Here is a 24,174-nt window from a genome sequence, read left to right as displayed (position 1 = left end):
TAAAAATAATAATAAAATAATAATTATAAATATAATTATAAAATTATTTTGTTGTTATTTTTTGAAATTATTTTTTATAATTATGAAAATAATTATTAAAAATTATTTTCATAAAAATAAGAGAGAAAATCATTTTGATTTTAGATTTAATTTTCTTATCATATATTAATATTTTATTTGTTAGTTAAACTTATGTCACTTTTAGCCACCAAAATCAAGTCACCATAGACCTTTCTTTATATGTATTAAATTTTAATTATTAAAAAATATTTTAAAAAGAAGACATTCTAAACTTGTGTCTATGTGATTACCTTCTTTTCATTATCCATTATCAGAGTAGCAAGTAATGTTATTATTATTGAGATCACTCTCACTCACTGGCTGGCTCACCAAACTTTATTATTCAACTTGGTAAAAAAAATTTCTGGTACTACAGGAGGTAACTTTGTTCATGGGGCGAACGTATTCGGAAATGGAAATGGAACAGCAAGTGGTGGATCTCCGAAAGCACGTGTTGCATCATATAAGGTTTGTTGGCCACCAACGGAAGGTAGTGGAGGTTGTTATGATGCGGACATTTTGGCTGCTTTTGAAGCTGCCATAAGTGATGGCGTTGATGTAATTTCACTCTCTGTGGGCTCTGATATTCCCTCTGAGTTCAATGATAGTGCCATTTCCATAGGCTCTTTTCATGCAGCTGCGCAGCATGCTATACCTGTTATCGCTTCTGCTGGAAACAATGGACCTTCTCCTTCTACTGTCAGCAACTTTGAGCCCTGGATCTTCACTGTTGCTGCAAGCACTCTTGATAGAGCCTTTACTAATCATATCATTCTTGGTAACAAGAGAATCCGCAAGGTATTTCTTTTTCTTTAAAAAAAAAAAGTTAATTATTTTGTTCGTCTTTATAATTTTACTAAATTGTTGTAACTCGTCAATCTTTTATGGGGGATGCTAGGGGACAATGATTTTATTGAACAATACGAACAACTACCAATCAAATTAAAACACACCACACCTCTAAATTAACCCTCTAAATTTTAATATTAAAATAACCATCCGTACACTAGGAAAATGAACATCCGATATATCTATTGTTTACATTATTTAATATTTTCATTATTTACCTATATTTTTCCATTTTCTATTTAGGGAGCAAGCCTTTCCGAGTCTGTTTTGCCATATACTAAGTTTTCTCCATTGATCAGTGCCGCCGATGCTAAACTTGCTAGTGCATCCGAACTATATGCGTAAGAATACCACTCAAGATTAGTCAAAAAATTGGTCAAAAATATTCATTTATTTTATATTTTTGTATTAGAAATAGAAGCCAAAGAGTGGTGACAGTGTTGACGTTTTTGTGAAATGTTTAGGAGTCAATGCCAAGAGGGAACTCTTGATCCTAAGAAGGCGAAGGGAAAAATAGTGTTTTGTGTTCGCGGTGGGAATAGCAGACTTGCGAAAGGGATTGAAGCTGCTCGTGTAGGAGCTACTGGAATGATTTTGGCTAATCAGAATAAGACAGTAAACGACGTTGAAGCTGATCCTCATCTGCTTCCTTCCTCACATGTTCATTTTAATGATGGCCAATATGTCTTTTCTTACATTAACCGAACCAAGTAATTAACTTTTTTACACGCTCTTTACTCTAACCAACTTGTCAAGGCAAGAGTTAATCATGTATATACTATTCAGGTACCCGGTGGCTTCCATTTCTAGAGTGGGAACACAATTGGGCGTAAAACCAGCTCCATTTGTGGCTACATTTTCATCAAGAGGGCCAAGTCCCATAGAGCCTTCAATCCTTAAGGTCTATTATAAAAAAAATTAGTTATAACTTTATGTGAAGTTAATAAGGGAGACAACTGTTAAATGACAATTTACTCAAATCTGTCAAATTATTTAACTATTCTTAATTATTAATTTTACATGAAGTAGTTAACTGCACCTGAATTTCTACCTTAATCTAATACTTTCTGTTCTGTTTTGTCTCAGCCGGACGTTACTGCTCCGGGAGTGGATATCATTGCCGCCTACAGTGAAGGTGTACCTCCATCAGAAGAAGAATTTGATAAACGTAGAACTCCTTTCGTTACCATGTCAGGCACTTCAATGTCATGTCCTCACGTTGCCGGTGTTGTTGGGCTTCTCAAATCACTTCATCCTCATTGGAGTCCGGCCGCTATTAAGTCGGCAATCATGACCACCGGTAACAAACCACTCTTTTTAACTAATGATCATACATTTGAACCGTTTACCATTTTAATTATTAAGATACATTTGATATCTTTTATACACAGCAAAAATAACCGATAACACTGGAAGGCCAATGCTAGACTCAGCAACAAAAAGGGCAACACCATTTGCTTACGGTGCAGGCCACATTGTTCCAAATCGTGCAGCTTATCCAGGACTAATATACGACCTAAGTTTCATTGATTACGTAAACTTCTTGTGTGGTCATGGTTACACCAGTTTGCAAATAAGACAATTTATTGGCAAAAAATACATTTGTCCAAAGGAGTTTGACCCAGCAGATTTCAACTACCCATCTATCACAGTTTCTAACTTTGCAAATGCAAGTTCTTCTCGGCATGTGACTCGCACGGTTACCAATGTTGGGTCCCCAAGCACATACAAAGTGAGAGTCAAAGCACCTCCTCAAGTTGATATTTCAGTTGATCCCAAGATTCTAAGGTTCAAGAGGAAAGGTGAAAAGAAAACGTTCACAGTTACATTCACTTTAAGGCCTGTAAGAGAGAAAATTCCTGAGTATACATTTGGGAGTTTGGAATGGACCGATGGCAAGAATCACGTTAGGAGTCCCATTGTAATTAAGCATCCACTTAAGTGAACCTTTGTTTAATTCATGTTTGCATTAGCTATTGAAGGTTAACTAATAAATCTAGATTATTTCATTCTCCTGCTATAAGGGGTTGTGCACTCATTCAATAATATTTTTTGCTTTATGTTCGGTTCTAATAAAAATAATAAATATATATTTTGACTGACACCCAATAAATTACTGTGTGCACTTCTATTGAATGTCAATGCACATAGATTATATAAGAAAACATAAATATAATTTTGGTATTTTGTTTCATTAGTGCTTTATATTTAATTCTTTATTTAGTTAAAATCTATTAATTATGTAAATTTCTTATTAAATATACAAATGTAAATGCCGTTTAAGACAAAGCATTGAATTAATTTATACTTTAATGCCATTCACGAAATGTTCAAAATTTTAAAAATTGAATTTTATAGTTAAATTTAAAATACATTAAATAAAAGACAAAAATTTAAGTTCAACAATTTTTTTTTTTATAAAAAATGGGACTAAAAACCCAAAAAAATTATACAAACACAATTCTAGAAAAAGAAGTATATATCAATGACGTCTCTTATCAAATAAGAAAAAATAGCAGAAGGTAAACTAAAAAGAGAGTGGCATTCTAATTACAGATTATGACCATGTGTCATCAGGCAATTTGCACAAACATTTGTTTTTCTGAATCCATGATGAATTTTTTAAGCAATAAATTTGTGACATCTAAAATGAATCGCAGCAACAAGAATTTAATAAAACAGAAATTAACAGTATTATTTTTTAGACAAAATTTACAACAACATTTAAATCTACCTCAATACTTAAGTTCAAAATACTAAAGTTGATAACAAAATTCAATCCAAAAAAATATATTAATTTAGACATATTCAAAATTTGATTCACTATTCATTTATCAAATTAATTTTTCTGACCTAATTTTGATAAAAATAACATAATTTAAATTATTATATGTGTTAAATTTTAATTATTAAAAAATATCTTTAGAAAAAGACGTTTTCTGCGTCTTTATGGAAGCATCCCCCAAAAAATATTCCTATAGTTCAGCAGCTTGAGTAATAAAATAAGTACCCATATTAGCACTGAAACAAAAATTTATCATCATGATCCTTTATGGTACCATCGCAAACTGCAATTCCAATGACAAAATAAAAAGCACCCATCTATCTTTTTTTGGATAAAGGTAGCTCAGCACAATAAAGGGGAGTAAAAAAAATAAAGCACGACAAAAAAATAAGTCATAAATATAAATAAAAAAGATATAATCTATTGTTATCTCCAATATTACCGTCAACAATCAAACGGATCAATTCCACACCATTTTTTATAACTCAAGAAGGACCTAATCTTTACTCCTTCAACACTTGTCTCTATGTTCTGAAATACTATGCTATTCTGGTCTAACCAAATATTTCAAATAACCGTACAAAATCCTATCAGCCATTTCTTTTGTTTAGACTTTTACTTGGCACTCCAGTCCAATTTTTGAAAAATTCTTTAACGATTTTTGGGATGGCTCATGCTCTAGTAGTATATGTCAACCAAACACACCAACGTAAATTTACAAACAAAAAATAAATGATATTCAAATTTGATGTCCTTTTTACACAACACATATATATTGTCATTATGATTAATAATGCCAAAAAAGGAACCAATTTTACTCAATTAAAAGAGATTTTCTAATTTAAGTTTAACATTGTGCCGCTTCACTATTTATAAATAATAAACAATTTTAAGAGTGGTCCATATATCATCATTCATTTAATTATCCTTCTAATATATCAAAGCTTATTATTAATTTTTCACTCAATACTAATAAAAAGGTTAATATGCTTAAAATGATCTATTTTATGATATTTTAATAATAAAACTTAATTAATTAAGATTGAAAATGAAAAAGTACACGCTACCATTTTTTTAATCATTAAAAGGTCTTTAATTCAGTTATGATTATGAGTGTTTAAAAGCATTATTGAGAAGCAACTAAATGTTAACACCGCACGACATATGGAGTAACGTTGCTTCAAATCAAAGCATATATGAAAAAATAAACAATCCTTACAAGTTTTTCTAAGGTGGCGTATAGTAACTGGTAACTCAAAACAATTGTTTCTAAGATTATATTTGTTTATAGATACCAAGTAATGAGACAAAGATAAAGAAATGTTAACATAAATCATAATTTATTTTTTTATTTTTTTATTAATTTTTATAATTATATTTTTTAGTATGATAATTTTTTTAATTTTTTAAATAAAAAATAAAATAAATTAGATTTTGATCATTTATTTTATTACCAAATAAAATATAAAAATATTTTTTTTGTACTTTTGTTTTTTGTATTTTATTTTCAGTATTTTATCTTATCATATTTTCAGAACCAAACCCAGTCTAATAGTATACTTATCATAATAAAATATTCATAGAAATTTGACTTTTAAACATTCAAATTCGATATAACATTCTAATTTCATGCTGCCATAAAGTTTTGCCTTTTTGCTTGTTTGCCAAGTCTTCTTAATAATTCAAATGTTGGTTCTTCTTCTAAGGCTAATTATATTTTCTCTATTAACATTATGCAGTTTGTTAACTCACTTAATCTTCTCCTTCATTGCTTCCGCAATTGTGTTGTTGATTCAAGCCATCAAAGTACCCAGTGAGGCCATTCACGGAGGATTTCAACTATTAGCCGAGGCGTTAAGGGCGTGTTTGGATGTTATATTTCAGCTTATAATTGAAGGAATAAGCTTGCTTTTGTCTTCACTCTTTGATGCTATTAAAGAAAGCATCAAAGGTTCAATGAGTGCTACTGGGTCAGCAATTGGGGAAGTTGCAGAGAAATTGAAGACTTCAATTGAAGAAGGTTTGCAGAATTTGCCAGAACTAATTGAGGAACTCGCAGATTTTGTAGCAAAGGTGGTACAAGAATTGTGGAACAACTATGTGGATTCTGTGGCACAAGTACTGGAGAATAATGGTTGAGTTTAGTACTATTTTTTTTACTTTTTTTTTTATTATTATCATTCTATATGGCACATTAGGAAATCTCTCCTAACTAGTCTGAACTCTGAAGATCTCTTTCCAATAATTTGACTTAGTTGATATATATATATTTTTTATATTCAATTCTTTGTTGTTTTTTCCCCTCTTTTTTAACTATAAATGTTCATATAGTACATAATTGCCACAGCCATCCCTTTCCTCTGCATCCGATTTCATATAGTACATATTTTTATATTCATCAAATGTTTTTCCTTTTTAACAATATCTGATACTCACCTTCAAATTTGTCATGTACACTATGAGTGTTTTTGGATTATTCAACTTTCCCTAGTGTCATCATACCAACTCCATTTGCAATAGCAGTTACAGTAGAATAATAGACATGATTATGCACCAGTTCACGCATAGAAATTCACAATTCATCTATGTAATAGCATGGGTATGTTTTTTACATAGTTATATAAAATTCACAAAATTATTTATACTAATTATATGTCATGTCCATCGAGTTCAATCCAGAATAATCAAGGTAAGAATTGTGTTTTTAAAAAAGAAACCATAAATATTATGATCGGTTAGAAAAGGTTTATGGTGGATACCTAGGCATCTAGGGATGAAAAATGGCGTAATAAGCAAAGAAATATTTTGGGGAGTTGAAAATAAATGTAGATCCAAAAATTTTCGAATAGATTAACCTTTTGAATTGCTGCTGAATCTACGGATAGATAAGAGACAATCTGATCAACTAAAACATCTTAGTAGTTAAAGAAAAAAAAAACGATTTCTATAGTAGCGGCGAACGAAATAGAAACAGCCTAATTCAGGTACAAGAAACTATCATTACCGTTTGGACAATTAGACATCCAACCTGTAATCATAATGACCCAATTACAAGAGTGGAGTTCTACCAACTGAGCTATATTCCCTCGAGTCAAGTGGAGCATGCATGAAGGAGTCAGTTTTCTATTCCTTTCCTTGGCACAGCTGGGCCATCTGGACATGAACTAGAGATCTCGCAGTGAAGTAAATCATCGCACCTATTCATACCATAACCCAAATAAACTAATCCAATTTCGCAAAGGATCCATAGAAGCCTAATAAATCCAACCAGATTAGTCCAATTAGTCATATGAGTCAATCTGCTCGATCCGCTCAGGGCATGGACATCATAACTCATATCCTATCCGACTTGCATCACAAGGAAGACCTTATTGAACACTACTTCAAATACTATTCACAGCTGAACCACTACCTCAATGTCGGATAACTTCTCAAATGATGACAAAAAAACTGCCACTACTGAAAGTTGAGAGACTTAGGAGTGATGGCCAAATCATCACGTACCTCTATAAATATATCATTAAATCTAGATATTTTTCAATTCCAATTTACTTAAACATACTTTAAACATTTGCTAACTTAAATATCAGAATTCCTTGCAAGTATTTTCTACTATCGTCCAGACGAGGACGTTGGACGATTCACTATTCCGGCAAATAAGTCGGATCCTTCACTCAAAAGAGTTTGGACCTTATATATAGGCCCAAATTCATCTTGAGAATAATCTGATTTGGATTAAAAAAAAAATCTACGTGATCCAACTTATGCACACTCTTAAATTGCAGATAAATGTGTTCGATGGAGGCTATGACATAATCAATTATAAATATTTATTAATGTATATAAATGCATTTTAAATTGAGGTTAAAAAAATAAATTAAAATTCCTTCCCTTTTAGAGAAATTAAAATAATTCAGCTTTAATATTTAAACTTTTTTGCTGGAATCCTTTAAAAATTTCTTTCTAATAAATATCCAAACAAACTATTTTGTCAATATAAATACTCTCTAAAATTACTTTTCTACCTTTAATTATCCCGTCTAAACACACGCTAATGTTATTTAACGAAAATGGAAAAATAACCATTTGTACCCTAAACTTTACGAATGCTGACAAAAGTACCCATTAAAAAAGAAAACTAATGTTGTATCATCAAAGATGGATTCTGTACGACAAAAGTACTAAAATCCTAAATTTATGTTGACTTTTTAATAAAATTCCAGAGTTATCCCCACCATTATCTTCAACCCCTCCTCTCTTCTTTCTCAAATCTCAAACACCTCCATTGCCTAAAAACTCTAATCTCAATACCTGAAAATCCCAAATTACCATTTTCTTAACCCTAATCTCAATATCCCTTTCAGCAAATTTCAACCCTCTCTTTATTCTTTTCATCAATTTTACCACCTCCTTCACCAACACCATCATCACCGCCACTGTCACCAACCGCCAGCCTCATCTTCCTCCTTCTCTACTGTCACAGCTATAAACAACAACTTCACTCTAACTTTTAATTTTACTTCTCATCATCACTTCTCTAATCTCAAATCCTATCAACACTCTATTACTGCCATTACCATCACCACCCTTCCTCCATCACTTTCAATATAATGTTAGAAGGAGAAGCACCTTTGGATGCTAAAAATTGAAACTTTGGCAAGATCGCTTTGGTGGGGTCGCATGTGAGTAACACAGGAATCTTGCACATGATGGTGGTGATTTGGGAGAGTGAAAAAGTTCAATTTCGTTAATTATATAATAAATTTGTAATTTGTACTGTTGTAAATATAGGACATTTTTCCATGGAGTCCATGAGGTTGAAGTGGACCTAGGAAGAGTTGAATCGCACCACAGGACCTTGCGCGCTGGTTTTGGTTTAGTCTCACTTCCGGAACTTCTCCATCTAGCATTGCGTGGGAACAGATGGATTGCCTGGTTGCCTTGTTGTCGTCTTTGTCATCGTCAGCATAGAAAAATAACGGCAGTGGTGGTTAGTAGAGTAGTAGAGAATAGAAGGTGGTTAAGGTAGTGGTAATGGAGGTGTTTGAGATTTGGGAAAGAAGAGATGAGGGATTGAAGATAAAGGATGAGATAATTCTAAAATTTTATTAAAAAGTTAACATAAATTTAAGATTTGAGTATTTTTGTCGTACCGAATCCATCTTTAATGGATACAACGTTAGTTTTCTTTTTTAATGGGTATTTTTTCGTAAAATTCATGATACAAATGGTTTTTTCCCAACGAAAATACTACAAGTCTACAAGGACTTTTGAGAAACCAAAATAATATTTCAACATAGAAGATTATATAGATCATATATATTATATTCTTTTTTGCATCCATATTTCCTCTAAATTTTCTTTATTTTTTCTCTTCCTTCTTTTCGCCTTCGTCATCTTCCTCTGTCTCAGTAGTGGCAAAAAATTGAAGCTTGAATTAACAAAAGGTTCAGGTGCCAATAAATGAAGGTTGTTGTTGCCTTGAATATTTTATAAGAAACCATTTCTTATTGTTGTTAGGGTTGCGAATTAAAATTTCAAGTGATGATGCTAGAAAAATTGAAGTTTTGAAATGTCCTAGAAAGTGATTCGTTTATTTTTTTTTTCCTCCATGAAATTAGCTTGAGAATAGTAACAACAGAAAGTAATTGATATTATGGTGTGGATTTTATGGAGTTTCGAGTAAATTTGATATGCATCTCATTCTCATATAAGATTGATACTACTTTCCCATTGATACAATAATTTTATTAGAAAAATATATGATTTGCTTAGAAAAACATACATATATCAAAAGATAAGGCTACAATAAGTGGAGCAGAAAATAGGTCATGATTCCATATACTATCATTTGCTAATTTATTTTATTTTATTTATCTTTTTCTCATGGTCATTCTCGGCCCTAATAATTATCTCGAAAAGACAACTAGGCTCTCAAGAAAAAAAAAAAACACCCAATCCGATTATTGATATTTTTCTTTTGGGAGTGATTAGTCCTGTACAAAAAAAAACAATGCTGACTTTTTTTTGGTACAAGGGCTAATCAGTCGCATAAAAGTAAAACTCAGGATTCGGATTAGGTATTTTTTTTTCAACGACCTCGTTGTCTTTTGAGATAATTATCAGATGCTGTTTTGAGTTTTTCTCATTTTTTTCATTTGATTGGCATTAATTGACTCGTCACTTCTTCAAAGAATCACACTTGGAAACTTGCAAGATCCATAACCTTCAAACATGACCAAACAGACAAACAAATGCACACAAAGTAAGAGTCAACCCAAATGGCCAAATTAATGAACAAATTTCTCACTTCAACTTTTAGAAGTGGAGGGAGAGTACCACGTTTTTGCAAAAATAATATAAGCTTCATCGTAAATCCGTAATATAAAATACTATGTGCATCTTAGCAAATTAATTTCCTTTCAAGAAGAGATAAAATTTGGAGAAAATAAACAATGAATGAAATGAAAAGCTTACTTGGATCCTTTGAGGTAGCTTCAGCTAAACCATTGAAATTACAAGTTCCACCAATAGACCTGAACTGTGCCCAATAAGAACTAAACGCATAGTTAGCATGCCCAACTACACTGTTCGGTTCAAAACATAATTGTCCACGTTGGATCGGATCACAGGTTCCGTTCCCTTGGGAGCAAGCGTATGATAGCGCCGCCGCTACTAAGCTCACGTTCGCTCCCTCCGCCACCACACACCACGCCTTCCCTTTGTAATCCTCCGCTGGCGGCAGCGCTGGAAATTCTGACTCCGGCGTCTTTCCAGAAAGGTCAATTTCGTAAATTCCAGATCCATTCGGATACAATAACCCAAAATGACGTTCTGTGCCTAATCCTGGTTTTAAATTCTCGTTATACAACGCAAATATAAACGATGGAAGACTCCAACCCGGTCGAGCCGGAGTCCCAACCGTCGGCTTTTTCGTCACTTTCTTCACAAAATTCCGGTTATACGTGGCAGCATTGTGAATATTCGCTCCAATTTGGTCCAAGTTTCCTCCGTTGGGCCAACCCGTTTCAGCAATAAATATCCGAATATCCGGGTACCCGATCCGGTTCATTGCAAAATAAACCGCGTCCACCATCTGATCAAACAAATTATGGTAAACCAAACCCGTACCCGAGTCCGTTACCGTTATGGTCTTGGACTCAAATAGCGCGTAATTAAGGTCAATGTTTTTAGGGTCCGAGGACCACGCGAAAAACGGGTACACATCCAAGAAGAAAAACGATTTGGTTTTGGACAAAAATTTCAGCATCGGCTTCATGACGCGAAACGCAATGTCGTTTCTGAATGTGCCATTTGAAGGTGGAAACGACGATTCCAGCACGTCCAGGGCACAGGGCGTTCCAACCTTCACCTTGTGCAAACGGAACGTTGTTAGGGAGGTTTTGATCCTCTGCATCGCGGGAACGATGTGGTGCCACGTGTCAGGTGACGTGGAGCTGATGAGTTCGTTTCCGACGAGGAGGTATCGGATTAGGGTTTTGTGGTAGAAAGGTGCGACGTTGGATTGGACCCATTGGTCTGAGAGTGTTTGGTTTGTTGAGATTTTTGAGACGAGTTCGTTTGGCACCATGATTGAAACTTGGAGGTTCGTGTTTTCTAGGGATTTTAGGATCAATGGATTCGTATCATAGATTTTGACGCGTTTGGCTTTTAGGGATTTGATTAGGTTTATTGAGGTTTTTGGAGGTGGAAGATTGTTGCCCAATTGACCGTAGTTGATTCCAGGTTGACCTGAGATTTTTGCACCTGTGAAAGAAATTAAAATGATCCAAAAGAAAAATAATTCAGATTAATAATTTAATAGGACTTAGGGGGAGTAGAGTACTAGAGTAGCTTACTGGATATGGAGAAGAATGAAAGAGAGATTATTAATAGAGAAACTGTAATGATAGTAGCCATCGGTTTCAGCTTGATGATGTGTATATTTATGTATGATTATTGTTTTTGTATTTGTGTGTGTAACATTGAGATGGAAGGTGTGAAGAAGGCGAAATTGAAATCTGGAGTTGTGGGAAGAGGAGAAGAATGTTTACTGACTTGTGCTAGTTGCTCTCTTGAATATAATATTCCTTTGGGAGGTGGTGTAGGGTCTATTGAGTATTGACTATTGATTACTGATTGTGATTGAGTCAATGATGATGATGATAGATTGATAATTGGTTCATAACAGCATAAGCAGGCTTCCATGTTCCAATTATAAAAGAATGAAATGAAGGCAAGGTGTGTTACTAGAAATCAAATTATCTTAGAGTTAGGAGTCGATATGGATGACTCAGAAAGAAGAGGCACGTGGTTGACTCACTATGCTGCACGAATGAAGCATTGACGTTGACTCCATAGTACAATTAAAGCACTCAGATAAACACCTTAAATAGACTCTTTCTTCTAAGCAAATAGCCAAATAAGCAATGCACATGGTGTGAGCATATACACATGCTCCATGAGTGACCATGACCACGAGCACCCATTGTACAGTAATGTCTTTCTATGTTCAAGTCAAGTAACGAGAGATTCTTGCTTTTTTTTTTCATAAAGGAAATAATTTTTAGTATCCCATGTTATTTAATTAATTAATAACAGTAGAAAAGAGAAGTGACCGTGAATATAACCCTTTACAGAGTAGAAACTTTAAGGCAAATGTTGTTTCAGACTCTATTATAAATGTCAAAATGTAAGAGACAATGAATTGAAGAACTGGTTTAACGAACAACGGCTCCAAACAACAATAACAATGACAATTAACCTAGACAATTCATTAATTTTAGATGATTGAAAACAATAAAGAATGTGAAACGGATAGCTCATAAATTATAGTTTTCATAAATTTAAAGAACACTAAATGCAACCATATACCAATCATTTCCTCATATTCATATGTATTGTGAACTCCTGTTAATTTTCTAAATTTCCTATACTTTTTTCATAAATAAGAATGAAATTGCATATAGTACTTGTTAATAAACTACTCAATATTAAGAAAGGCAAGATTGGAAGATCATTGCTTACATGGAACAAGCGAACATCTACCTTTCAGTTTGAAAGAAATAATAAGAAAAATAACATTCCAATAAAAAACTTACACATGATTCTTGAAAAAAAAAAATGGATTGTGCATAATAGGCCATCAATTCAGATGCATTGAACATTTAAAGGTTTTTTATACAATTGCAGTAGAAGAGATGAAGAAACCACGCTAATAGAAGAAGCAGCCATGCAAGCACCGGCCAGCCATGGGGGCAATCTGATTCCGGTAAAGGGATATAAGACACCGGCAGCAACCGGCATGCCTAGAATGTTATAGCCGAGAGCCCAGATATAATTGAGGCGGATACGCGACATGGTCTTTCTGGAAAGATCTATGGCTGTGATCACATCTTCCAAGCTGTTTTTCACAAGCACTATATCAGCTGCTTCTATGGCTACATCAGTTCCAGCACCTATTGCCATACCAACATCAGCAGCAACCAAGGCCGGCGAGTCATTTATTCCATCACCCACCATTGCCACAGTCATCCCTTTCATCTGCATCGATTTCAGTATGAAAACTCAGACAATCATCACATATTTTCTGAGTAAAGTAACAATTACATCATGAAGATTTTGGCTTCGGACAAATTAATCCCTAAAGAAAAAAAGTACTAATTTTGTCTTCCAGAATAACAAACACTGGACAATGATATTCTTCTATCGATTTATTAACTAAAATCTAACAGTGATACTTATATGTACTGTTAATTACTCTGATATATCTATCTATGAAAGATAGTCATGTAAATAACAACTTTTGGAGCGAAACTTCACTTATTTTGATAGAATTTGTGAAAGATAGAGAGCAGTTGATAAAAGATATATGAAAATTCAAAAGATAATAAATGTTTCACCGTCCAAAACTACATCGTTTTCTTGCTCATGTAATAGTAACGAGACATGTACTACTGTAAATAACAAAATACATGGACAATTCAGTTTCGTTTCGCATTATTTATTGACAGAAGGACATACATGTCTACTGTTTACTATCTTGGAGGACCTAATTGATACTTTTTTTTTCAAGGACAAATTAATCCAACGTCAACATCTTCGAGGATCTAATGGTCACTTTACACTTTTTCTTTTTACAATCTCTGATATAGACCCCCATATATCATTTTGTAACTCAAATTTGCCTTTTACACCATAAGTTTTTCGGATCCATTTTAAAAGACTGTTTTAGCAAGCTTTTTTTTTAAAGCATTAGAGGTTATGACAAAACAAGGCTTACCTGTAACTCTTTCACCTTATCAGCTTTCCCTAGTGGATCTGTCTCGGCGAAGACCTCATCAATACCAACTTCGTTTGCAATAGCAGTTGCAGTAGCAAGGTTATCACCGGTTGCTATGATGCTTGAAATGCCCATGGAGTGGAGAAAAGATATGACACGCTTAGCTTCGGGCTTTAATGGATCAGTTACAGAGTATGCTCCAGCAATCTTCCCGTCGATCGAAACCAGAACACAAGTTCTCGCTAGAATTTCATTCTCAGACATGTACCTCTCAACCTCGGAACTCAGTGGAACATTACAAGCATGCATAAGTCTCTTGTTTCCAACTAGAACTGTTCTTTCACCAACTTTTCCACTCACACCAGCTCCCACTTGCACCTCAAAGTCCTTCACATCTGGCACTTCCTCATCGTTGGAACCAAATTTCTTGCGCAGCTTCTTTGCATGTTTAACAACAGCTTTTGCTAGTGGGTGCTCACTACTTGACTGAAAAGTTGTAGAAAGATTTAGTTGAGATATTATGGATAAATAAAATTGAAGTTCTTTAACTTAGAAAAACTCCACTATAAACAAAAATTGCTCTCCTTTTTTGTCACAGTAAATGTGTGAAAATTAAAAATGCAGCAGCAAAGTCTGAAAATCATGGACAGTTACAAACTTACAATATTTTCAAGCTAATTAAATGAAACATAAATGGTATTGAAACCAAATTTTCTTCGATGGAAAATATATTCTGATTGTTGGTAAATAAACAAGCTTATCAATAAACTATGAGCAACTTGAAGGATTCAAGTTAAATTAAATGCTAGGTTCCAAGAAGCATAAAAAGAACATAAGAATAGTCAAAGAAAGTTATAAAATTTTATTACAACTCCAACTTGATAAGAATGGAACAACCGGACAAGGTAACTGACTAGAAGAATCAATAGTCATCGTAAATCTCTGCTCAGTTTGTTGCACTGTCATAGGTTGTGTTAGGCATTAAGCAATGTTATATTGTAGTATTTTGTTCTACATGTTTGCCTATAAATAAAGGCACGTGTGTGCTGAATAATTCAAGTAAAGCACAATGAAGATATTAGTTGACTGGAAAAGTTTTCACTTCCTCTTTTTGTGTGTTATGTTACCATCGAGAGAAAATTATGAGAGTTTCTTGTGTGTCAGAAGATCCTAGGCAAATTAATTTGTGAGTTTGACCTTACGTTAATTCTTCTTTATTAATTAGTATTCAACATCTTTTCAGCTTACAGGATCCAACAATGTTCAACAGAATAAATTTATATCAATTATTCAGATTTCCAAATTAGTATAGTATGCAGCACATAAGAAAAAAAAAAAGGAAAATAATTACCTCCACTGCTATTGTCATGTCATAAAATTCTTCCATAGTAAAATCAGAAAACAGTACTGCACTAACTACCGCCGGCTTTCCAACGGTTAGTGTCCCGGTCTTATCAAACACAACAACTTTTACCTGCATCAGGAAAACAAAACAAGCTCCTATCAGAATCGGCAGCGAAAGAATGAGGGATATCTATCGGAATATGTAGCATACTTGTGTCAAATAACATGAGATAAGATATGCTAGAAACTAGATTATGCCAAACATCAATACTAGAGATATAATGAAATGATATCTGATATGAATAGTGCCTACAAAATTAGCAGGTCAAAAATAAAATAAAAAAAAAAGTAAAAATACGCCTTCCATGATGATTTTTAATGCTATAATTTCTCAGCAGAGAAGCGGAATCCTTACATAAATTACCAGAGAAGAAGACATTATAGCTTTAGCATTAGCAACAACCAGCTAGTAAAGGATATAAGCAATGACCAAATGTTTTTCCTTAGTCATCAAATGTCCCAATTCCAATGTATTTATCATGATCATTTCAATCAAAGGAAAACAGATGGACAATTGTCGCAAAGCAACAACCACCTAGAAAAGGATACCAGCAATCGCAAAAGATCACATCTGTTTTACAATTATGTACAGTGAATCAAGGTTTTATTTTGAACCCTTGTTGCAAATGGAAGGAAAGTTTACCTGCTAAAGCACAACTAAACAGGTATCGAGTAACACGAATAGAGAGTTTCATTACCTTGTGTGCCTTTTCCAATGCATCTCCACCCTTGATGAGAACACCTTGAGAAGCACCCATGCCTGAAGCAACCATGACTGCAGTTGGTGTTGCTAGACCCAAAGCACAAGGGCAAGCAACAACTAGTACAGAAATAGCAAATTGCAGAGCAAGTTCAAATGCATTCATTGCTTTTGGTATCCAATGCCTAGGGTATAAACCAACTTCCCCAGGAACAAACCATCCCATCCAAGTTAAAAATGCTGCAACAACCACCTAAGGATGCAACATAAGTACAAGAAGCATCCCATGGATAAAATATCATTTAAATGCTAACATCAATTAAGCAATTACATAAGAATTTATCAGCCCTTTTTTGCAGTCCAGTGGAATTAGCAATTAAACAAAAAGATAACGTAAGAAACATAATCACAGGATGATAGCATGTCTCAAAATGCTTTATGCTTCAGTATTTGACAGAATCCTTGAAACAAAGGTTACATTTCATAGCGATGATTATTTCATAGACTTGATAAACAGAAAGTAAAGAAAGGGAACCCCTTTTCAGATTTTTTTTTAAATAAAAAAAATATAAAATAAAGTAAAATGGGAGGAGAAATTTTGAACAAAACCTGAAGGGATATTTATTACATTAAGCCTCAACATATGAATAAAACCTTTTCTAATAATGATGAAAACTTAGAAGGATTTAGTTAAGGAAAGACACTCACTAATGGAACAAAAACCCTTGAAATGTGGTCTGCGAGTTTTTGAACTGGTGCCTTAGCTAGTTGAGCGGTTTCTACAAGCTGAACAATTTGAGAAAGTGCAGTATCTGATCCAACATGTGTAGCCTTAATCAGTAAGCAGCCATTCTCATTGATTGTTCCACCAATAACCTGCTCAGCAAATTTCAAGAAATTAAAAATGTTTCACTAATTTAAAGTACTGGAAGTTTGATTAAAATAATCAAAGATGCTTGTTTCTCTACAGAATGATATCAACCGCCAGAATCCAATGAATATTAAATAAGCTTATCAGTAAACACATCACAGAGTGCATACACTCAGGTTTAGTTGCCTATCTTTCTTGAAACTTTCATCAAACGATTTCAACATTCAACCTCCATGTATGTTTTTGTCATTTCCCCCTAATTTATTGGGCAGATTTTGCCATCATACTGAAAAAGAGTCATACCATATGAATAATACCTTGTCACCAGGACTTTTATCAACAGGTTTTGCCTCCCCGGTAATCATACTTTCATTTACATAGCTTTGCCCTTTTATAACAACACCATCAATAGGAATTTTGGCCCCAGGAACAATCTTAAGTATGTCACCCTTTTGTATTAGTTGAGTGTCAATTTCTGTCTCTGAGATAACATTTTCATCAGCATCCATGTCCACCAGATAAGCTTTATCAGGAACAAGTTGTGTCAGCTTTCCTAAAGCATCTGAGGTTTTCCCTTTAGCCAAATTCTCCAAATATTTCCCTAACAGAATAAAGGATATCAACATGGAACTGGTCTCAAAGAAATCTTGTCCTTGAAAAGTATCTGAAGTCAGTGCTTTTATTAAAATGTATACGGAGTAAAAATAAGCAGCATTAGTTCCTAATGCAACCAGCACATCCATGTTAGCAGATCTTCGCCTCAGTGCATGATATGATCCTACATAAAACCTAACAAGAGCTGCCGTAGTTAAATGATTGTAAAAAAAGAAAAAAAAAATCTCCATTTAGTCCAAACAGTTGAAAAAAAACTATTATGGCTAATAAATAGCATCAAAAGCAAGAAATAGAATTAAACAATTAATCATATATTAGTATTACCTTTTGCCAACTATGAACTGCACCGGTGTACTAAGAATCCATCTCAGAAACAGCCCAAGGGTTAGCATATGGTGGATCTTATAGTTCAACCAGTTTCCATAGGGAGGAAGCATGGGAAGCACCATGGCAAATACAAACACAGGAACCGAAAATAAGCAGCTGAACAAAAATTGGTCCCTATACCTACGAATTTCATCCACCTTATCCCTTTCTCTTTTTCCTGAAGTAGTGTGCAAGGATGCCTGGTACATCTTGGTGCCAGAGCTAGCTGTCTGAATAAAGTGAATGAGAGATCTTGGACCCGTAATATCCGGTTCATAGTTAACTGTTACTATATGTTCTGTCAAATTGAATTCAACATGATTCACACCTGCTGCGAACTCAAGCGAAGACATCACAATATTTACATCTTCAAGAGAATCAACCCCTTCTAGTTTTAAATGCACTTTGTTCACATCATTAGCAGAGCTAATAAGTTCTGCTCCGAAACCAGCATCTTCTATAGCTTCAATTATCTTGTTTGCATCGGCGAGGTTAGGATCAAAGTACACTTTGGCCTCCTCTAAAGCTAGACCTACAGTTGCCTTTTTCACTCCATCAATCATCCGAAGTGCATTCTCAACAGACTCGGAGCAGCTTGTGCAGGCCATCCCTTTAATCCTTACTCGGCATACCGATATTTCTTGCTCCTGTAGCTCATCAACTCCAAAGCCACTGTCTTCTATTGCTTCTTTTATGTTTTTCGCCTAAAGTGAAGTTAGATCGCAAATGTTTATTATTCCAAGACAATAGGTACTACTAAATTTTTTTCCCACCTTACTTCTGTTATTTATTTATAATTACATCCACTAGTTCAGAGAGTTTTTCTTAACGAAAGCTTAAAACTCAGCACAATGATCCTATTTCTAAAACTTTCATAAACAGAGGTTACTTGTGTTTTTTTTTTTTCCTTGCATGAGAATTCTTGGTATCAGAAAAATATTATAAAGCTGATTACAGTGACATAATTTCAGAAGGGTGACTTACAGTGATAAATTTTGGAGAATATTTTATTATAGCTCGGCCGTCAAGTGGCGACACCATGATGCTGTTTACTCCATGGAGGTCCTTAATTGCAGATTCAACAGAATTTACACACGATGCACACTTGATGTCACCTATTTGAAACATAACCGTCCTTACTGCGGCATCTTCTGGTGAAGTCTGCAACAGAGGAATCTTAAGATCGCTATTAGCTTCCATTTCTAATCCTGCAAAAAAAAGAGTTCAAAATTCAAATAAATATGTGAAAAGCAAACAAAGCCATAGCAAAATGAATAGTAACAACTTAAACCCCGAGAATTAACCCAAAAGAAAAAAAATACTCGAACCAAAATATAATTTCCCACTATATATTTCTTTTTCTTTTAAATTAGCAGTTACTCCAATTATTACATATCTCAAGAATATGGTCTCTAGATGATTTATAAGTGCGATACAACCCTCACCCTTTGCGCTAGCTTTTGGAATTAAGTTAGACTCACTCAATCTCAATTCTAATATAGTATCAAAATCTATCTAATCCAATGTTTTTGGACCATCCACGTGCAAATGTTCACGCTTCAGATAATCATTTCTGGGCACGAAGGTGTATTACAAGGGCAACCCTCACCCTTGAGCTAGCATTGGGGTTGAATAGACCCATTCAATCTTAATTTTAATACCAATCACAGTTTAGAAGAAAGAGGGAAAAAAAAAAGCAAATTCATACAGCAGAAATCTATGTTGGCAATTTTAACAATTAAGATTGCACCAATTGAAGAAACGTACATGCAAAACTGTAAGTGGAGAAGCACAGCACTAACAGCAGAGTCTTTGGAATCAACGTTAAGAACGTGTGATGAATGAAAATAGAACGCGTAAGAAATAAGACTAAAGAAGAATAAAAAGAAAAAAAGAAAAAAGGTGTGAGAGATTCTAGGGTTACAAAAAGAGTTGAAGGAAGTTGAGTTGAGATGGTAAACAAAGAAAGATTTTGGAAGATTGTCCGGTTTAGTGTCATAGTGACGTGGTTTGGGTTTGCCGCTTTTTGTATGTTAGTGGTGTGGTACTTCGAGGAGAGACTGTTTCTTTTAAATTTTTGAATTTGTTAACGAGTAACGACCTCTTCGCTTCCCACCAACACTTGATTTTTTAATTCTTTTAATTATTCTATCTGTAGATGTTACCTATGTTGTTGTTTTTTATTTTTTATTTTTTTTAAATTAGGAGTAAGGCTTGAACCTAAGATTTTTAGATGAGGAGGGGAGATGTTATTGTTACCTACGTTGTTTAACACTGAACTTGCCGTATATTTACTCAAAAGTTTAAATTTTAATTTGCATATAACTTATAGAGTACGGACAATTCGTTGAGTTGTTGTATGTGTGTATCGGACATATTTCATATACGACACTCATTGATATTTGTCCACGTGTTTGCCGTATCTAATATGTCTTAATAAAAAATTAAAAATTTTTTTTCGAATACGTTTGGACACAACTAAATATCATCATGTTTAATTTATATTTTAATATAAAAAATATCATTACAATTTATGAAAAAAATATTTTATATTTTATATATATGCATGTTCTCGTATCTTATAAAATTTTAAAATTTATGTGTTGACGTGTCCCATATCCGTGTGAGTATATCATGGAAATGGATCCTTTCCATTTTTTTAACACTTGAGAGAATAAAGTGTGATCTTTCACCTTTAATTCTATAAGTGGGACCAAAATTAAATAGGAAAGAGAGAGAACAATGAAAAGTGAGATCCTACACTAGACACTATCCAATTTTTTTTCATTGGAGAGGATCTACTCCCAATATATCATACCATATAACATTTTTTGAAAAACTATTACACTATCATGCATGTATAACAAAGTGAAATTTTCAAGGAAAAGAAAAGCCAGACTCAAGAACAATAAAAATTTAGAAATATTATTTTGAACTATTATTGAACTAAAAATTAATTTTATCACTTCCCCTACCATCCCAAATTAATTTGGAAGAGTCATTATATTTACTTATGCTAAAAATATTTTTCACCCTCCACATTTATTGTTAAAGGTAAAATAGATTAAAAAAATACTCTATAGATAAAAAAATAGTCACAAATTTATTTATTATGTATTTATATATTTTTAAGATTTTTTTATATATTTTTTAATGTAAATTTCATATTTTAATATATTATAAATTAGTGATTAATGACTGATATTTTGTATAGTTGAAAAAAAATGTCCCACATGTTTTGAGCAATGCTAATTTCTACTTTATATGTATAAAAATTTTACAATAAGACTAATATGTACTCCAAATTTTCGTAATATGAATAGTTTAAGTATTATTTTATTAGTTTATATTTTTAAGCATTAGAATATTAAATTTAATTTCATAAATTTTAGTTTTATTTATTTAATTACTAGATTGAGTTTTACAATAGCAGACTTAGAATTTCTTTATTTTAACTCAATAAGAAGTTATAAATATTTTCTAAAAGAGATTAGAAGGATGAGAATCCCCTTTTTTCGAATTCGTGATAAAATTATAATGTAGACAAGTGAGATTAAATAGATCTCTCTTGTTGCATCGGGGTAGCGCCTAAATTTTTTTTTTTTTTTTGTTACAACAGGAAATTGAATAAAAAGTAGAATGGTATTCAATTTCAATCTATCATTTTTGTTTCAGTTTCAATTTTAATCCCTTGCTTCGTATCAAACACAATTTATTGCTCCTCTTAAACCAAGTATAGGAAGCTTTTTGAGCCTTGAGAACATGTCAAACCAAATAATTCAAGACATGCAAGATTCTCTAACGTGAAATAGAATCTGGGATTTCACCTTGGAGATTATTTGTCTGAAAATTCAAGTGATTTAAAATGATGGTTAGATTCATCATCCAAGTTAGAATTCTCCAGTTACACTAGAGAAAGCCAATCCTAACCACTAAGTTGGAGGAAGGGTTATAAGTTATAACATCGACCACATACTTTCTTTTGTTAAGTAACAACAATTTGTTGTTCGACAACTCAAGAACATTGAGCATTTTAAGCTTCAAATACATGTCAAGTCCTAGCTCCCTTCAAGAAAATGCTCAGCTATAATTAAAGACCCAGTTCGACCTAATTATTTCTTTTCTATATACTTCAATCAAGAATTTTTTTTTTAGCAACTACCATATTTAATTATTTATATTTCTATTTATTCTACTAACTCTAACTACTGACTCTAATTCTAAGTACTTCAATCAAGATTTCTTTTCTATATACCGACTCTAATTCTAACTACTGTAAAATAAAAGACTATTACACTTACGTGCATATTGATAATTACTAAGATATTTAAGATGATGAATCTTTGGTATAAATCATAATCATATTCTGATGGTTGCCGAGTTTCACTTGAAAAGTCCAAGAAAACCGTATACACAGTCTACGTACAACTTCAATGACCACCTCCGCCGCCGCAACACAAGCCAACCAAGTCCATTAGCGTCGCGTATAACAACTCAAGAGACAAGTGACCTAGGAATTTCCTATACTCAGATGCACCATCATTCATGTTCATGTTCATATGAAGCTTTTGTTCCTCTGCAAAACTGTCCGCCATCACCAACCACCATGATATACACCCTTCAATGTCTTCAGGGTCCACATTCGCAATCAGGCAAAGTGTTTCGCCCTGCTCCAGCTCAAAACATAAGCTTAAGAAGTCCCTGTTCGCTTTTATCCCAACCATCATAGCTTCATGGTAGAGCCAATTAATGATTTGGCTTGCAACCTGCAATCGCATTCGTAATAAATAAGAAGGAAAGAAAGAAAATTGTGAATTTGCAATGACAATGATTCCTTTTCTATTAGTTTTACCTGTTGCAAAATAACCACGGCGAGATCAGCTATGTTGCAGTCGTATCTGTTTATCGTGTGGGTTTCCTCGGCCTTTCCCTTGAAAAGGCCCGATACATTAGGAGAACCTTCTGCTTTGACATTGATGCAGTCATCATTTACCAAGACCTTGGTCCAAAACTGTCGCTTCGAAGCATTTTTTTCATTAAAATCTGATGTTCTGATAATGGACTGGGGAACCTCCATGTTTAGCGTCCAAGATGACGCCCGAGAATTCCATGTGGGATTAGAAATTAACTGGAGATATGGGACCTTGCATGCCTGTAAATACCAAATACTTAACTAAACATCATGTCCATTTAATAAGCACCAAAAGTCAAATTCAAAAGAGCACTACCACATTTTCCAGCTCCTTGAGAACTTTGATTGAAAATATCCTATGAGCCAAAGACATGAAAAAATGACCAAGAAGACCTGATCCATCCTTTGCCTGTGCACCGGACAAACGACTTCCGGAAGAAACTGGTTTTTCACTACCTCTCCCAAATATATAATCATGAAAAATCTGTTGAATGTAAATCTCATAGCAGGTAGAATGATGAAATTGCTCTTCCTTCTTCCAGGTGTTATGTTTGGCATCACATTCCATTTCATCAGATGATTCTGGTAAATTTGCATTCTCAACATCATTATTGGATTCACTTTCAACTGCAGAACGATCTTGATCAGAGGGTACTAATGACAAGTACACAGATGTTCCTTGACCTAAGCTTAACTGTAAATAATTTTCGCGTATTCCAGTCACGGTGACACCTGTAGATGCATTAAATGCTTCACGGTTGACCAGATCAAACACCTTGATGCAAAAGTACCAACACAATAAAGCATCAGGGAGATGTTCAAAGTAGTAAATTAGACAAACTAGACACAAAAATCCAAAAACAAGAATTTGTGAAAGTAAAAATCCACCTGCTCATTGAATATTGCTTTATGTACTTCACGAAGAAGTGAATGTGTCTTCTTAACACACACTTCATCATTCAAAGGCTTTTTGTCAGTTTCTTCCATATGATGCTCATCTGAAAAGTCAGATTTGTGTTCTTCTGATTTCCCCAGTCTTTCCTCTGATTGTGCACCAACAAAACCGAATTGGAGAGAGTGGCATGAATTGGGAGAGACATTTATTGCCAGCATTCCAGCTGGATTATGATTGACACGAACAGTGGACGTAGAAGATGACCGATATATTGCACCCTGGTCATACGAGGTATCAAAGAGATCAAAGGTAAAGCCTTCACTTCCTGGAGCTATAGCTGCCTGGCGTTGCCGTTTTACTTTCCAGTTTTGCTGCAACCTGTGTGCATATATCAGGATATGGAATAACAAGTCATGCAAGGTAGGAAACAATCAT

At 33.8% G+C, this 24,174-nt stretch overlaps 4 protein-coding genes across 7 annotated transcripts in view; 1 reads left to right on the top strand and 3 right to left on the bottom strand.

Moving 5' to 3' along the window:
* The window catches only part of LOC107464547 (subtilisin-like protease SBT5.4), a 6,899-nt gene extending 3,961 nt beyond the window's left edge, over positions 1–2,938 (top strand). Inside the window, exons 7-12 of the mRNA XM_052253864.1 lie at positions 437–858; positions 1,153–1,250; positions 1,374–1,619; positions 1,696–1,810; positions 1,996–2,209; positions 2,301–2,938. Coding sequence (XP_052109824.1) covers positions 437–858; positions 1,153–1,250; positions 1,374–1,619; positions 1,696–1,810; positions 1,996–2,209; positions 2,301–2,854 — 1,649 coding nt within the window. The 3' untranslated portion in view covers positions 2,855–2,938. The remainder of the gene's footprint in view (positions 1–436; positions 859–1,152; positions 1,251–1,373; positions 1,620–1,695; positions 1,811–1,995; positions 2,210–2,300) is intronic.
* Positions 2,939–9,508: 6,570 nt separating this feature from the next.
* Positions 9,509–12,054, bottom strand: LOC107464686 (probable glucan endo-1,3-beta-glucosidase A6). Its single transcript, XM_016083637.3, has 3 exons — positions 11,554–12,054; positions 10,172–11,461; positions 9,509–9,920 (listed from the first exon to the last, which is right to left on the bottom strand). Exons 1-3 carry the CDS (start codon positions 11,612–11,614, stop codon positions 9,883–9,885), a joined length of 1,389 nt encoding a protein of 462 aa, XP_015939123.1. The 5' UTR covers positions 11,615–12,054; the 3' UTR covers positions 9,509–9,882.
* A 588-nt stretch (positions 12,055–12,642) lies between these two features.
* On the bottom strand, positions 12,643–19,912 carry LOC107464627 (copper-transporting ATPase HMA4). Of its 3 annotated transcripts, none has more exons than XM_016083559.3 (9): positions 19,700–19,912; positions 18,917–19,140; positions 17,891–18,636; positions 17,269–17,740; positions 16,789–16,956; positions 16,079–16,333; positions 15,328–15,450; positions 13,977–14,462; positions 12,643–13,237 (listed from the first exon to the last, which is right to left on the bottom strand). In XM_016083559.3, exons 2-9 carry the CDS (start codon positions 19,130–19,132, stop codon positions 12,845–12,847), a joined length of 2,859 nt encoding a protein of 952 aa, XP_015939045.1. In that variant the 5' UTR covers positions 19,133–19,140; positions 19,700–19,912; the 3' UTR covers positions 12,643–12,844. The 3 variants fall into 3 exon arrangements, with proteins under 3 accessions (XP_015939045.1, XP_020987765.1, XP_020987766.1); XM_021132106.2 differs by lacking the exon at positions 19,700–19,912 and adding an exon at positions 19,378–19,647; XM_021132107.2 differs by lacking the exon at positions 19,700–19,912 and adding an exon at positions 19,414–19,647.
* A 2,328-nt stretch (positions 19,913–22,240) lies between these two features.
* The window catches only part of LOC107464628 (mediator of RNA polymerase II transcription subunit 17), a 5,239-nt gene continuing 3,305 nt past the window's right edge, over positions 22,241–24,174 (bottom strand). For both annotated transcript variants that reach the window (XM_016083561.3, XM_016083562.3), the window contains exons 6-9: positions 23,733–24,117; positions 23,161–23,619; positions 22,785–23,084; positions 22,241–22,698 (exon numbers count right to left, since the gene is read on the bottom strand). In XM_016083561.3, coding sequence (XP_015939047.1) covers positions 22,363–22,698; positions 22,785–23,084; positions 23,161–23,619; positions 23,733–24,117 — 1,480 coding nt within the window. In that variant the 3' untranslated portion in view covers positions 22,241–22,362. The remainder of the gene's footprint in view (positions 22,699–22,784; positions 23,085–23,160; positions 23,620–23,732; positions 24,118–24,174) is intronic.

Source organism: Arachis duranensis, chromosome 9, assembly GCF_000817695.3.
Source record: "Arachis duranensis cultivar V14167 chromosome 9, aradu.V14167.gnm2.J7QH, whole genome shotgun sequence".
Taxonomy (NCBI): domain Eukaryota; kingdom Viridiplantae; phylum Streptophyta; class Magnoliopsida; order Fabales; family Fabaceae; genus Arachis; species Arachis duranensis.
Note: the sequence above shows the minus strand (reverse complement) of the source record. Positions and strands in the feature narration are given on the sequence as shown.

Coding starts and splice junctions, on each gene's coding strand:
- LOC107464686 (XM_016083637.3), bottom strand. CDS start 11,614: ATGGCTACTATCATTACAGTTTCTCTATTAATAATCTCTCTTTCATTC. Junction 11,462..11,553: donor TTCATTCTTCTCCATATCCA/GTAAGCTACTCT, acceptor TTTCTTTCACAG/GTGCAAAAATCTCAGGTCAA. Junction 9,921..10,171: donor AGCTACCTCAAAGGATCCAA/GTAAGCTTTTCA, acceptor TCATGTTTGAAG/GTTATGGATCTTGCAAGTTT.
- LOC107464627 (XM_016083559.3), bottom strand. CDS start 19,132: ATGGAAGCTAATAGCGATCTTAAGATTCCTCTGTTGCAGACTTCACCA. Junction 16,334..16,788: donor CAAGGGTTTTTGTTCCATTA/GTGAGTGTCTTT, acceptor TTGCATCCTTAG/GTGGTTGTTGCAGCATTTTT. Junction 13,238..13,976: donor ATAAGGTGAAAGAGTTACAG/GTAAGCCTTGTT, acceptor AAATCGATGCAG/ATGAAAGGGATGACTGTGGC.